At 32.5% G+C, this 16,299-nt stretch overlaps 1 protein-coding gene across 1 annotated transcript; it reads right to left on the reverse strand.

Annotated features, from left to right (window-relative positions):
• Nucleotides 1-1,959: 1,959 nt before the first annotated feature.
• LOC107925040 (cellulose synthase A catalytic subunit 2 [UDP-forming]) lies at nucleotides 1,960-8,689 on the reverse strand. The gene is made up of 14 exons (XM_016855610.2): nucleotides 8,107-8,689; nucleotides 7,010-7,205; nucleotides 6,699-6,925; nucleotides 6,489-6,591; nucleotides 6,219-6,405; nucleotides 5,842-6,108; nucleotides 5,385-5,730; nucleotides 5,074-5,211; nucleotides 4,620-4,745; nucleotides 4,313-4,525; nucleotides 3,952-4,228; nucleotides 3,648-3,841; nucleotides 3,199-3,549; nucleotides 1,960-2,987 (listed from the first exon to the last, which is right to left on the reverse strand). The coding sequence occupies exons 1-14, from the start codon at nucleotides 8,185-8,187 to the stop codon at nucleotides 2,403-2,405; spliced, it is 3,291 nt and encodes a 1,096-aa protein (XP_016711099.2). The 5' UTR covers nucleotides 8,188-8,689; the 3' UTR covers nucleotides 1,960-2,402.
• Nucleotides 8,690-16,299: the final 7,610 nt, after the last annotated feature.

Here is a 16,299-nt window from a genome sequence, read left to right on the forward strand (position 1 = left end):
CCATGAAAAGTGATGGTTATGATAAATGGGTTAAGGTTATGAATAAAGAGTCGAAATCAAGGGGCTATAATGGTGTTTGGGAGCTTGTTGAGTTATCTGCTAATTTTAAAATTATTGGGTGTAAATGAATCCATAAAATCAAGCTGATGCTGGAAGTAACATTGAACAATTTAAAGCTAGACTAACGGCCAAAGGTTTTACTAAAAAGTAAGGCATTGATTATAAAGAAACCTTCTCTTCGATTTCAAAAAAGGATTCTCTTATAATATCATGACACTTGTAGTTCATTTGACTTAGAGTTACATAAAATGAATGTGAAAATTGTTTTTCTAAATTAGAATTTGGATAAAGATATTTACATAAATGATATATAAAATTTAATGAGGCTTTTACATCGTTTGGGTTTAAGGAAAACACTGTTAACCAGTGCATTTATCTAAAAGTCAGTGGGAGCAAGTTTATATTTTCAATTTTGTATGTCGATGGCATTTTGCTAGCTAGTAGTGACCTTGGTTTTTAGGGATCGATTTTGAGGATTGTTTTCGTCAAAAAAGGGTATATTAATCGAGTTCTAAGGAGATTTAATATGCAGTTATGTTCAGCTAATGTTGCACCCATTGAGAAAGGTGACAAATTAAGTAATAAATAGTGCCCAAGGAATGAATTAGAAAAGGAACATATGAAGAAAATTCCTTATCCATCATTTGCTGGAAGCTTAATGAATGCTCGAACATGCATTAGGTCGAATATTAGCTATGTTGTTGGAATGTTGGGAAGGTGTCAAAGTAATCCAGGCTATGAACATTGGAAAGCAACAAAAAAAGTAATGAGATACCTTCAAGGGACAAAGGATTGCATACTCACTTATAGAAGATCGGAACAATTAAAGGTTGTTGGATACTCAGATTCAGGGTTGCCTCGACACCTAAAAGTCAACTTCTAGCTTTGTATTTATGCTGGCAGATGTGGCAATCTCGTGGAGAAGTATAAAGTAATCTTCATCCATAATGGAGGCTAAACGTATAGCTTGTTTTGAAGCCTCGAGTCTTGCTTTGTGGTTGTGAAATTTTATCTCAGGACTTGGTGTAATTGACTCAATTGCCAAGCCATTGAGAATATATTGTGATAATACTGCAATTGTTTCTTCTCTAAGAATGGTAAGTATTCAAGTGGATATAAACACATGAATATAAATTACTTAGTTATTAAAGAAAAAGTCCAAAAACAAAAAAGTGTCCATTAAAAATATTAGTACTAAACTTATGTTTGCTGATCCATTAAGTATTAACTAAAGGATTGCCCCCAAAGACATATAGAGAACATATTATAAGGATGAGACTTTCAAGTAATCCATAAGATGTATGCTGATAAATGTTTAAAATGTTCATGTAATTGACACTTTTTTGGGATATTGAAAAAATTTAAGTGAATTTACAATTAATAAAATTGGCATTGGGACTGTAAAAAAATTGAAAATTATGCCAGACGTTATAATGTCTGAAAACGGACACACTTTTTTTTATCCCATTTTCTATTTACACAGTGAAATTAAATAGAATAAAAGTGTTGATTGAAGGATTTAAAATTTCAATCAAGGTTGCATCTTGTCTAACAGTTTGTATATAAAAAACTAATTTTATTTTCTTTAAGATATTTTGAGTTTATGATTTACTGTATTTTCCATTAAATATCTACTACATAACTACCATCTGAAATGGCTTTTCTCGATTTAATCATCACCACACCTAAGCTTAAGTTCTTGCTTTGACTTAACCATCAAAAACCTAGGGATCGAAATGGATGAAGAAAACAAATGGTGACCAAACACACACACACACACACACACAAAAAAGTACATAAGAAGTGGATAGTGCTTGAACATACTCCATAAGAATTATAGTAAAAATAAACCTTCCATACAAGTTTTACTAAGAGAAAAAAAAATAAATAGCAGGGAAATGAGGGAACAAATATAGTTCTGTTATTATTCATTAATATCAATTTATAAGAGTACACATTGATTGAACATACTCCATAAGTCTAGATTATGCCAATAGAATTGAGGATATTTTAATGGGAAACAAATTCTGAGATACCCTATCCCATGTAAACTTTAGGAATACAGACCCTCCAAAAGAATACATTAAAAAAAAGACCTAAAACCCATGCAAATTTTAATAAAAGAATTAATACTAAAAAAAAAAAAACACTGTAAACCAAAGAACAATGTGTCATCCACCCCGCCCCATATCTACAATCAGCCCAACCTATAATTTGCCTCCCACAAAATTTTTGCTTTGCTCATGTAAGCATTACCTCAACCATTCAGCACAAATAAATGCCTTGTGCAACAAACTTCACAACTCAAGAGCCAAAGCTACTGCTTCATTCAAGTAATGCTCCTAGTCATCACAATTCAGCCCGCAAATTTCTAATAAAGGGCCATCTTTCGAGACGAATGGGTTTATTCGGACCCACATAAGTGTCAAGATCGAGGCCAGCAGGATTGACCAAACCAAAATAATGGTTGGCATTCGGTCTTGTTTCCCAAGCAGACCCTTGAGGAAGGGGTAGAGGTGGATAATAACCCAAAAGGCGAAAAATAGTCGCCCAAACAATGGGCCCCATGAATCATACCCATTATTAATGGCATCTGAGATTCCAACCACGACGCCGACTATGTTTATGATCAATAAGGTGGTGGGAGGGATGAGTAACGATGTCCACTTGAAGAGGTAAAGCTCAGAAAATTCACCGTCGTCAGCTGCTTTAGAGGTCACGGTGAAGCTTGTGCTGACACCAGCCAGAACCTTCAGTAAACCCTGAAAGAGGGCAAAGAGGTGTGATGATACACCTCCAATCACCCAGAATTGTTCGTTTCTCCACCAGTCATCAATTCCTACACCACCCCACTGCATCTCGAGAATACCGGTTGCAGCAATTGATATGAAGAGACCCATGAATACTAGACTGGCATAGTTGCTAATCTGCAAAGGAGAGTCAGTATTCCATGTTAGACAAGGCCATATAATAGGTACAAGATAAAATACCAACAAACTATAACTTAGGGAACAAGGCAATCCAACAAAATAGGTTGGTTGACCAATCAACTACAGATATAAAGCTTCAATTATGATGCCAGCATAGGTAGATGGAACAGTTATCAGTTATCACTGCTTTAATATCAGGATAGCTTACCTCAGGAACAATAAACTTCCCGGTAAGGAGACATATAGCTGGAAGGGTACAGTAAACAAGCAAGGGAATGGAGGTCCATGGATATACGACTGAGTTTATGTAGGAAAACCGTTCCAACCATTTCAATCCACCCCCGTAACCGTACCAAATGGGACAATGCCTGCTCAAGAAAATTTCAACAGATCCAAGAGCCCAACGTAGAACTTGGTGCAGACGATCTGAGAGGTTAATAGGAGCTGAACCCTTAAAAGCAGGTCTTTTAGGTATGCAGTACACAGATCGCCAGCCATGACAGTGCATCTTGAATCCTGTTAATATATCCTCAGTCACAGAGCCATATATCCAGCCAACCTGGTTCAAAAGTTGAAAGTTTTAATGATTAAGAGATACCAATAAGTTACAAGCAATCTATATGAAGTATTCAGATTCATTTTCCAGTTTATACTTACTTCCTTTCCCCATTCTGTTTTATCTTCGTAACCACAACTTATGACTTGGATTGCTTCTCTCAGTAATGAAGCAGGGCTAGCATTTTGAGGAACTCCTCCATCCTCCAGAAGAGTCGAAGCCACAAAAACAGGAGACTGACCAAATTTCTTCTCCAATTTCATTTCAGATGTCACTGATGACTGAGAGTTTGACTCTGATGGTGCACACAGATTCTCGTTTAGAGTGTTGTACTAAAAATACAACATAAAAAAATAATAAGAATACTGAAATTGTCAGTTTCAGTCCTTGCAAGTGAACCATTACCTGAAATTGCCCCTTCAATGTTTTCAAGAGCATGTATCTGCTTTGAGGCTTCCCTTTGCTTAGACTTCTTTGTCTTCTCCTTCTTTTGCTTCTTTTTGTTGTTCTTTCTAGAACAACAGCATAGAAAGCAACACCATTTTGGCAAACAATTGCAGGTTTTACCAGGAGGCTTCTTTGTAACTGGCGCATCAAAACCATAAAGAGCTTGTCTTCTGAAAACACACCCTGTTCCCACATATATTGGTCCTTGTATGCCATCTAATCCTTTCATGTTGATCTGGTTTCAATTTACAGTATTAGGGATTTGGAAGATAAAAGAAGAAAACAGATAATCAACCGAGAAGAAATGAAATAAACTTACATCGAAGAACACAACATTGCGATTTGAGTATCTGTCATGTCTATCAATTCCATCAAATCTTTGAGGAAACTGCACATAACAAACTTTTTTCCCGGATGTTGGGTCCATCATGAAACACATGGCTTCTCTAAGTGCTTTACTATTGTTAATATAGTGATCACAATCAACATTCAGCAGATAAGGAGCATTTGAAAGGACAGCTGAGACTCGTATCTTCATTACACACAAAGCAAATTCATAAGTTTAACACCATGTGCCAAACACCAAAAGGGAACAAAACAGAAAAAACATAGAACTTGTGCCTTACCAAAGCATTCATAGCCCCAGCCTTTTTATGATGTTCAAAACCTGGCCTCTTCTCACGAGAAACATAAACTAGGCTAGGTAGTTCATTTCCTTCCACATCTCGAACACCATTATCACCCAGGAAAACCTGTGAGAAAAAAAAAAGTTATGGGGTGTAAATAAGAAATTCAATGAGATGAACAACAGGCCATGCACATAAGAGGAATCAAAGATGAACCAAGTCCTAATTGCAAGCTACTTTCAAAAGTCGCATAAAATAAATAACCTTTTTTTCCCAACAACACATAATGCTGCAAGTCTCCAATGTAACACAGAATTAAGAGGAGGCATCAAAGAATGAACTACATCAATCCTCCTCAGTAAAAGCTCTCCCTTCACCCATCAATTCTTATGCACTTAAAGTACTTCAAAATATAATGACAAAAACAAAGCAAGGAAATGCAATGCCATCTGACCTGAATCATGCCAGGATGGTCACGAACATTGTTTCCAGGCCATGGAGTTCCGTCCTGCATTGTCCAACCATCCTCAGGAACCTTCTGTGCCGTGGCAACCAAACCATTTATCTGAACTTTGAATTCTTCATACTCTCTCTGCACAGTCAAATAATATACTATAAAAATAAAGCATTTGATGCTATCAAAAGCAAAAAATAATAATTGCTAAATTCAACATCTGCTTGATTAGAAACGGCAGATGATTTGTAGAAATCAAAACATAAATTAGGTCAAACATATGCTACAATGAATGGCAAGAAGTCACACACCTTCATTGCTCGCCTTTCCCTGACAAAAGCTGGATGGACTTTGTTTCTTAGGTAGTCTATCTTCTGAGAAAAATACCACTCTGGAGCACGGGGCTCAATATTGAACTTTTTACAGAAAGGGACCCATTTCCTAGCAAATTCAGCTGTCTCAGAGAGAGCTTCAAATGTAAGCATGGCAGCACCATCATCTGATACATAGCATGCAACTTTATCGACAGGATAATCAACAGCGAGGATGGACAGAACAGTGTTCGCAGTGATCAGTGGAGGTTCTTTCATTGGATCCACTGTACTCACAAAAATGTCTACACTAGCCAACTCTGACGGTTTCCCTTCTTTCTCATACCTGTCCAAAAAGGTAAAATTAGAAAGGAAAGTGACACCAAAAATCACATGAACGAAAGTTAAAATGCATTTGGAAATCTGAATTTAATAAGCTGCATGCACCACCACAAACCTCAGAGATAGGCGATCAAGATATGTTTCACGTTCTATAGGGCACCATTTAGGGAATTGATCCAGAATCCATGAAACAGCAAACCATATTTCACATATTACAGATGTCAACCACAAGCCATACGCATCCCTGACTGGATGCAGAAGTCTATAGTGGAAAAATAGGCCAAGAATTGCAAGACGGAGTATGATAATCATTCTGTATGGATTTATCTTGCTTGAAGGAATCGGTAACTTCCTTGAAAGTGGTTGCCTGCCTTCATCCATCCTGAAAAGGAAGTCCATTTGTTAAATGACAAAGAAAACAGCCTAAAAACTGTCAATGTTTGTAGACACAAATATCAACAGTCAAATAACAAACTTCAAGCAGTCACTTACATTGGCAAATCAGCATCATCCAGCTCCTTTCCATCAAAGTTTCCTCCATCATTCCCTCCTTCGTGCTTAACTACCTGAAGTTTGTCATTCTGCCTTTTCTTCCACTCCTCCATCCTATCCTTCCATGCGACACTTCCATAGCCATATACTGCTATATCTTTCTTAGGAACCATAGGTCTAGGTTGCACTGCAGAAATGGAAACACTAAGGTCCAAGACTAGAGAGACAATTAACTCAAAGTTGGTAACAAAGAGAGGTATAGTGACTTACAAGGTACAGATGGATCACTACAAGGCATTGGATGAACTCTATTTCCATTGCCCATAAATTGGGGTACAATGAGAGCATGATGATCAGCAGAAATCTCCGAATCCTAAAACAATAAAAGAGTTGTTATACATAATACTGTTTTAGCAGTTGAGTGTAAAAACATAATGCAGTATAGTTTGAAACTCTTTTAAATATGTATGAGACACTTACCTCTTCACCATAGGTCAAGAGAGGAATTTGAGAGCTAGGAAGAGAAGAATCAAGTTCTGAAGATGCAGGCATTCCATAGGCATTTTGGTGGGTACCACGGCCAGTGTTAAGGCGTGCATTGAGCATGGCCTCAGCAACCTGTAGAGGGTCCGAAGCATCATAGTCAAACTCATTGTCCAGATCATCTATGTCATCTTCTTCCTCATCACCTTCAACCCTAGGACTGCCTGAATTTTACATCTCTAATTAGTGACACTCTTAAGCCATTGTTGGCTGCCAATGTCGACCTTACATTACAGTAACAATCTCACCTTTGATTCGTTTGTATCTGGTTTTGCACTGAGGGCAAGCTTGGTTACCCTCTCTTCTCTCATACTCGTAGCAGGGTCTGCAAACCGGGAAAGCACATTCATTGCAGGCAACAAAGGGCTCTCCATCCACTGTAATCTCAATCTCATCCCCGCAGATCTGACATGTTTGTCCGCTCAATTCTTGCACAGACTTTATCTGATACAAACCCCAACCATAACAAGATCAAAATCAGCTCCTGATCATGAAATATGTCAACACAAAAAATCCAGAAGAAACCAAAACGACTGAAGAAAATTCTATAATTTTCATTTCAACTTACTATGCAACATTTTGATGCAATGCAAGATTTTGAAAAACAAAACAGAATTGCAGATATAAGGAATTTATTCACTCCCCATATGAAACCATTGCAAGTTCATATGAAACTAAGAACAGGAAGAGAGATGGAGGAGTATGAAAAGACAAGATTTAATTAACATGTTTTATAATAGCTTCATTCCCCATATCCCGATGGAGAAATACAAAAAGTTATAAGCTACTTCATCAAGGATTTACATCAATATCTCCAACAAATGCAGAGCTCACTCAGCATTTTGAATTCACAACATCCACTTGTCAAAATTCCAAAAGATTTGGAATTTTCAGAAGAATTTAAACAGTTTGGCGTGACCGACATGTCCACCACAATCACAGAATCTTATGCTTTCTTCCAAATCGTGCCAAATTCCCAGGAATCTAAACAAATATCTCGACTGCAAAGAATATTAGCCAGGCTAAAATCACAACTCATACAATTAACAACCAAAAAACCCATTTTTAAGGAAATGCCTATTAACGGAGCAACACTCGAACAGCTCAACATACAAGATTTAAAAGATTTACGACTCAAAACAGCAAGAAAAAGGCACCAAACTGTGTAAATCAAACAAAGCCATAAAACCCTACCTAGAGAAACTCAGATCATTTAAAAAAAGAACCCATTTCGTAAAAGAGCAAATTAAGGAAATGGGTAGTCCTAAACTACCAAATCAAGCCAAAAACAAAAGCTATTTTTTTTTCTTTTTTGTCCTTCTTTTGGAGATTTGGAGCGTCTTACTCTTGCGTTTTCATCTGCATTGATCAACACGAACTCGTTTCTGTTATGAGAACCAGCTATGAGTCGACCACCAGTGTCCATAAATCACTAATAGCAACAACAATAACACAAACTGAGGGAAAACTGGGTCTCTTCTTCACCAAATGAAGTCAAGTCTTAGTAACATCGAATTCCTTGAAGAGATCCAATATTGGTCCCTTCACCTCTCATCACACGAAACCCAATCACAACTCCACCGAAAAAAAAAAAAAAACAACCCACTTTGGATGATATAATAATAATATAATAAAATTTAATGGAAAAGAGCAAAAAGGTGTAGGCTTTTGTATTGAGAAGCAAGCCAAGTTTGCTACTTTGGTCTCAATCTAAAATGCCAATGAGTGAGAGAGAGAGAGAGAGAGAGAGAGAGAGAGAGAGAGAGAGAGAGAGAGAGAAAAGAGTGTTGAAATGTAGACGCGTAACAAAGGAGGAGATGACACACAGAGAGGAAAACAGAACAACATTAAACTAGAGATAGACAATGAAGATGAAAAACCATACTTATCTCAAATATAACATATACGAAAAAAAACACACAAAAAAAATCCCAATAAAGAAAAAAAGACAGCAAGATAAAAGCTAGCTAGCAATGGTGGTGGGGCCCATAAAAGGATGGTGGCGCTGGTATGTTGCCCCCACCATAGTTGGTGGACAGACAATAATTATTCAAAGCAAAGTGTTCCATGGGGGAAAATATTTTACATTAAAAATGGGATTATTTTTCATATTGAGAATGTTTTTATTGATAATATATATTCTTTAAATATAAAATGATTTGGTACTTTTATGTTAATTACTTATTAAATATTTTAGTAATCTTTTTTTTTTGTAAAAATATGTATTTAAGTAAATCTTCAGATAACTATGGTTTATCTGATCAAAATTTCTCTCTTTTTTTCGAACGAATGTCATTTTAATAAATTTATCATGAATTTGATAATATAAATATAAGTAAAATCGTATCAGATATCATTAATCCATCATTGGATTGGATTACATAAAATAATAATGATGATAATAAAAAAAAGAATAATATTTAGTTAAAAAAAAAAAAGCATACTCGTAGACCTGTAGATTGCAAAAAATAATAATGCGTAAATAGATCCTACTGCCTGCTTGTTTTTTTTTTAAAACTATTTCGCACATAGCTTTAGTATTATCTTTTTTATAGATTAATTAGAATGCATTAATTTAATAAACTCGTTTATCAAAAAATATTTTTTTATTTTAATATTTTTCATATTTATATTATTGTCGAAATTTATGATTGTGGTTCTCAAATTATTATTTTAATATTTTAAATTAAAGATAATATTATATAATTAAATTCATGAGTTCTAATACTTACCTAATTTTTAAAAAATTAACATTTAAATCAATGAGTTATTGATTCAGTTATAATAATTTGTACCAATCAAGTTGAATTCCTGTGTATAACTTTTTTCTTCTTCTTTTTTTTTAAATAATACAATATAATTTATTATACTAAAGAATATCATTTAAAATATTCTTCAACAAAACGTGCATAAATGAATAATATATAATACAATTTTTTCATAAAAAAAAAAGGTTTCAGCTTAAAAGTATAAGTCAAGATACTCTAGATATTAAAAATGTATTTTTATTATATATTTAATCAGTTGATATACTTATGTAAAACAGTAGTTAAAACTCTTAAAAGAAACTGTTATACGTTACTACGTATATACATTATTATAGTAAAACAGTAGGGTTTTTTTATTTAATTATAAAACCCTAAAAACTCTAACAAAATTAAAAATCACAACTTTTGCCGACAAAATTCTATATTTTAAAAAATTAAATAGTTCAAGGTGACTTTTATTGTAAATGTAGTGGGTCCACATCAAGTCATTTTCATGTGAGATTGGTCAGATACTGTGCATCTCATGCCACATGTGTTATTACACTGTCGGTGGAGTTATTTTATTTTTTTATTAACCAATATTTTTATGAACAACACACCTACTTGGAAAAGGCTTCAGTAAAAACAATATAATATTAAGATTTACAGACATTTCTTTGTTTTTTAACATCATGGAAACCGAGGGATTTAGACCTTTTTCATGTTTTTTGGGTAACTGATCTCATCTTTGATAAAGTAACGTCCAGTCAAAGCTCGATATGAAAATGTTATTCCCTGCTTAACTAAAACTTACATATTTTTAGTTTAAGTCTTCAGAATCAAATTGCCTTGAAATTCTAAAACCAAAAAAAACAAAATTTGATGTCTTTTACCAAAATTTTGGACTCCTGTTTTATTTATTGAGATTACAGGAAAAAAATTTTATATCTTCAACTGGCCATTTTGATCAACAACCAGATTGTAAGTGAAAGAAGAAAAAAGAGATAAAAATTAAAGATATATGATTAGTTTTTTTTGTCACTTTTTTCTAGTACATGCCTAACAAAAACACGCAAAGAGCAGGCTACCCAATGCACCTAGCTGTTATCTAATACTATATATATATATATATACTTTATAATATTATTTTTTAAATCATTAATAAATTATGATTATAATTTTTTTTAATGTAATTGTCTTCCACACCAAAGAGTCATTACGATAAACAAGTAAATAAAGTAAACAATGACATAATTTGGTTTTTTTCTTTTAAATATGTGAAGTCTGTTTAGCGAGCAATTTCACTATCTTTAATTCACAATATAATAAGTGATCAAATCTCATGGCTTTCCAAGTGCATAGACCTCACATCTAAGTTACCCTTTTAAGAATTTAAGCTATAAGCATAAGTAATTTATTCTTCAAAGGCACTCACAAATAAGTTCTTCAATAGACAATAAATTGTTTTTTATGCTCTCGTACAAAACCTATACAAGTCTCACAATATATTGGAGTTTTTCAAGATTTGCTAACATACTAGTGATCAATTACAATCTAACCCTTAATAATAGTAGCTACAAAACAACAAAAGCAATATACTAATAAATACTAAAGTAAAGTGAACTATTAGAGATTCATTTTTCAAAGAAATCTTCAATGGAACCCCAATTGGTTTTCCACAATCCAAGAGATTTAATTGTTTGATTTGAGCCTATCCAATAGCCAATGATAACTTCTTTAAATTGATTGGTCTTTAAAGTCGAGTTTTCATATATCTACAATATCAGCACAATTTAAAATTCAAATATTTTGTTACAATAAGTTGTCAACTCCAAATATGAAAAGTTAATCAATTGTTCACATTTGATAATGGAAGTTGTCATTTCCAATTAACACTTAACAGGCCACTTTAAAAACTTGCCTCAACAATTAGTACGTGTCTTTCTTTTTAAAATCATGTTTTAAGCTAAACAATTTAATAATCAATAATTTTAGAGAAAACATTTGATACATTATCAGCAGAGTTTTTAGACTCTATAAAGAGTGTCAAGGGTTAACAAATGTCTTACAAGAGTATAATAAAATATTTAAAAAAGAGAGACACGTGTTAATTTTTTAAAGTTGCTTGTAAAATAAAAAAGTACACTTGCCAACATACCAAATAATAGGGGTGAGCAATAAACTGACCAAATCTAAAATCGACCCGAACCGAGGTATTTGGACGATTTATGAAATGCAAGTTCAAAAACCATGGTTACCTAAAATCGAACTGAATTCTATTTTTATTTAATATTTAATTAATTTTCATTTTTATGATATAAAAATAAATATTTTATTATTTAAAATAGTGGGAATGATTTAAAAGTTGAAATTTTATTGTTTTTTAGAAATATTTACGAAAAAAACCTTAAAATTTTGTCAAATAATATTCAAAAGCCATAAAACAAAGCACATTTTATAAAAATAAGTCTAAAAAAATATGGAAAAATAGAGAATCTAACCGAATATGATGGACGGTTCAAAAATTTTAAAAGCCCAACTGAACCGAATCAATATCACTCCTCCTAAATACTAACTCATAATTTTAATACATTAAAAGTTAAATCAATTATTAGTATATTAAAATAAAGAGATAATTTATTTAAAGGGTTAATATTCGGTATACTAGTAATGTGTTTTTTAATTCCACGAGTAACCTAAAAAATTGTCATATGTCTCTTCTTCTTTTTTTGAATATTTATTTTTTAAAATATTTTATTATACTTGTCAATTTCTTAACATGTTTGCAGAGTCTAAAAATTCTATCTATAGTATACCAAATAAATTTCCTTATTTAAAATTAATTTTATATTTAACATATAAAAAATTCTAAATAAAAAAATTTAAACAAAAGTGATGGAATAACTTGAAAAAAAAGTGAGTAAAAGAGTAATTTATCCAAATTGGAAACAAATACATTAAATGAAGAACTTGTAAAAGAATTGTAATGCGAACACGAGTGTAAAGAATATTGTAATATATAGAGTGGTTTTTTTATCCATGCGATGTGCAAGTTGATTATGTGAATTAATTTCATATCATAATTTTTTAAATTTATTAATATTTTAAAAAATAATATATTATTATTTATCATATATATGGTGTGTATTATGAGGAAGACTCCACTATTGTTTAAAAAAACATAGTTTACATTATTTTCTTAGAAATATTTTTTAAGAAATTTCGAAAAAAAAGGTAATAAGAAGAATGAGAATTATATACTCTTTCTTTAATTTAAAAAAACAAACTTGTAACTAATAAAGATTATATATTATTAATAATGGGGTTGTTTGAGTAAATATTTATAAAAAGTTTAACATTAATCCAGATTGGCATTTATGGAGATAATTTTAATGCTTTTTAATTTTTCACCTTCTTAATTTTTTTTTATCAAAGTTTGACCAATTTTTACCTTTTTTTTAAAAATTAAGTAATATGAAATATTATAAATAATAGTTTGTAATTAAACATTCAAATCAATTATTGTCAATGTGTCAGAAGCTTTGTGCCACAATGGTCAACAACCTAACTTTTCAAAAATTGATTGTTATCATAAATATATAGTAGTCCCGAAAAGTTTTAATTTGATAATCACTCGTGTACTTAAATTGTATTTAAAACATTAATAAGATAAAAAAAAAATTTCTGCTGTCTATGAACTAAATAAGTACCGAGGATAAACAGTAATGCAAAATGGGTAAACAATATTGAAAGCTGCAGAAGGTTTTTGTTGATTGCAGTGAGTCGAGTATTTCTATTACAGAGCAGGGCAATCTGTGTTCCCTGGACTCAAGATCAAGTGCCAGTGTAAGTATCATACACCATAATTGGAGCTACTGAGCTAATAAAGCTTACAATCTTTATTGAGTTGCTTAAGCTGTTTTGCAACATCAGTTATCATCGGTCGATTCTCGGGATTTTCTTGTGTACAACAAAGTGCAATCTTCGCCAAAATTACCAACTCATCACCATTGATTCCTTTGCTCGAACTACTTTGATCCACAATTTCGGTTAACTGCTTGCCTTTTCATTTATTTTGAATTCCAAAACTTCAGGTGCTATATACCCAACTACCCTAGAGGTTGTATCTTCTATATGGGATTTTCCCTTCGGAATGGCTACGGGAGAGAGAAATCGGCAAAGCTTAGCAACATAATTGGTATCTACCACTATCGCAAAAGGCCTCGATTAATAACAGGTCTGGACAAAGAAGTATGGAGATATGTTTTAGAATGTTTGGTAAGGTGATGAGAATTTACAATTTAGTATGGTTAATCAAGTTGATAAAGTTTTTTAGTTCGAAATTTACATATTTTTTAATTTAATTATTTGTTTTCAATTCCATCTCTATTAAAATACTCACTACTTCATAAGCTATCATTTAACATTAATATTACACAAAGTGGCTAAGGTTCTCAATTTCCCCTTCACCATGGCCAAATGTATCAAGTAAACTTTCGATCCATTTTTATTTCTTCCTCACACATCTAGCAAGCTAGAATTTATCTTCTAATCATTTCCTATCAAAAAATGTACCTATTTCAATTAAGTTTTCTAAGCTTTTATCAATGTCCTTTAATGGCAACTTTTAATATACTTGATAAAATAAAAAATTATTTATACATATATGTAAAATAAGCTTCAAAAATTTAAAATCTATAAAAAAAATTAAAAAAAATCATACATTATGCTTGAATTTGAAAGAAAATGAAACCAATTTTTTTCCTCCTCCTTCCCCAACGAAGGTAAAGTAAAGGAAGATGTTCATCTTTCTTTTCTTTTTTATTTACATTATAATAATACTTAATAATAATAATAATATTTTAAATAAAATAGTACATAGTTATTATTTAATAAAAATATCATTTAAAAGTCATCATGACCCATTGATTTTTTTTAAGTAATGACAAAATTTCCATTAAAATAAAAATAGGATAATTGCACTTTAGTATCTATACTTTCCCAATTTATTCAATTTAGTCTCTAAACTCAATATTGAATTTTTAACTTAACCACATGCTCTTACTAATAATTCTCTATGTTTTCATGTATGACAGTTTCCTCTAAAAACGATCACAAATTCTTATACTATTATTTATTTATAAATAACTTATTGAAGGACTTCTACCATAAATATTCTTTCTTTTTCCTTTTTTCTTTTTTTTTTAAAAAGTGGGGATGTTACATGTTAGGCCTTTAGCTCCAATTACTCAATGAGGGAAAGAGACAAGTTTATTAATAAACTCTCTTAGAAGCTTATGCCTAACTAATGTGAGATTTCCCTTTTCTTTTGCATTACCAACATTCCCCACTAATGCAAAAGAATCAGTATAATTTTATAAACATGAGAAAAATGTAAAACATGAGAGGAGCAATAGCGAAATTAGCCACTTAAGCACTAGTATCTTGTGGATTTGAACTAGTACATAGTGAAATGAGTGATTATTCTCTTTAACAAGTGAATGAATCTTGAACTTGTTAAGATAGGGGTTAACTCATGACACATGACTAATCACAAAACCAATTGATGTTCCACAACAGATCAACAAGTTTTAGCCAATATACCTTGGGGTGCTGGTAAGTGCTCTAGAAAGATTGCCCAATGTCTTTTATAGAAGGTGGCTAGTTCTTCACACTTACGTAGGTGATTTCATTAAGTCTATCTCAATATAAACCACCTAAGTCAGGACTATGAAATCATTAAGAGCATTTATTAAGCTCATCCTCTCAAATTTAAATTTGGTGAATTCATCAAGTCCGTCTAAATAGGACCACCCAAACTCTGGGATATGAACTCATTAAGAGTAATAAACTTAACCTCATATGTCGATGAATTCATCAAGTCTGTCTCAATAGGACCACCCAAATCCTGGAATATGAATTAATTAAGAGTGAGAACTCAACCTTATGAATGTACATCGTTCGCCATAGGGATAGGTAGAATGTACACTATAAGTTTTTTCGTGGTTCCGTTTGACCACATTGAACTTAGAGAACTAAGTTAGGTATCCACCATGAATTCTTCAACCATTGGGCTTAAGGCCCATCCCCCTTGACAAATTAAAAACTATTTTCCTACTTAACCCATTGGTTAGTGTATCAACTAGGTTCTTTTCAGACCTCACATATTTCAAAGCAAAAACTTTATTCTCCGATGAAGAAATCTCTATGAGTAGATTTCTAAGTCACCCGGCCTCTTGTCCGACTCTGTTAAGAGTTATAAACTCAGATTTCATCGTGGAACGATCAATACATGTATGTTTAACAGGCTTCCAAGAAATACTTGTTCCATCCAAAGTGAAGACATACCCACTTGTAAAATTAACTTTATTAGTTACCCAGTTTGCATCACAATGTTCCTTTAATGATTGCAGGGTATCTGACAAATTCCAACTTCTAAGTTATTGTATTTTAATTTCACTCAAGCCACTTGGGGAAAGCTCAACCTTGATAACTAAATTATGGACTATGACACTCCCCCACTTACTACGTCGATGCACTCAACGACATAAAGCCACACTTTTAGTAACCTTGTTGCACTGAGTTGACATTTTGTTCTCAAGTCTATTTTGGGCCTTTAAGGCCTAAGGTTATGATCCATTCAACACGCATCAAACATAGACTTGAACTTGATTTCATCTCAATCGTTGGTGTAGTCTTGTCTATGTCCATTCTTCCACCAAACACTCGAACTCAATGCCACAACACATAATCATTAGGTTACAACATTGAGGAACCCTTAATGGTATGAC

The sequence above is a fragment of the Gossypium hirsutum genome, chromosome A02 (assembly GCF_007990345.1).
Source record: "Gossypium hirsutum isolate 1008001.06 chromosome A02, Gossypium_hirsutum_v2.1, whole genome shotgun sequence".
NCBI lineage: Eukaryota > Viridiplantae > Streptophyta > Magnoliopsida > Malvales > Malvaceae > Gossypium > Gossypium hirsutum.

Excerpts from the sequence above, each read along its gene's own strand:
- LOC107925040 (XM_016855610.2), bottom strand. The coding sequence starts at position 8,187 with ATGGACACTGGTGGTCGACTCATAGCTGGTTCTCATAACAGAAACGAG. Across the intron at positions 6,109-6,218 it reads GATGATGCTGATTTGCCAAT|GATGGATGAAGGCAGGCAAC; the intron begins GTAAGTGACTGC and ends CTTCCTTTTCAG. Across the intron at positions 3,550-3,647 it reads AAACAGAATGGGGAAAGGAA|GTTGGCTGGATATATGGCTC; the intron begins GTAAGTATAAAC and ends CTTTTGAACCAG.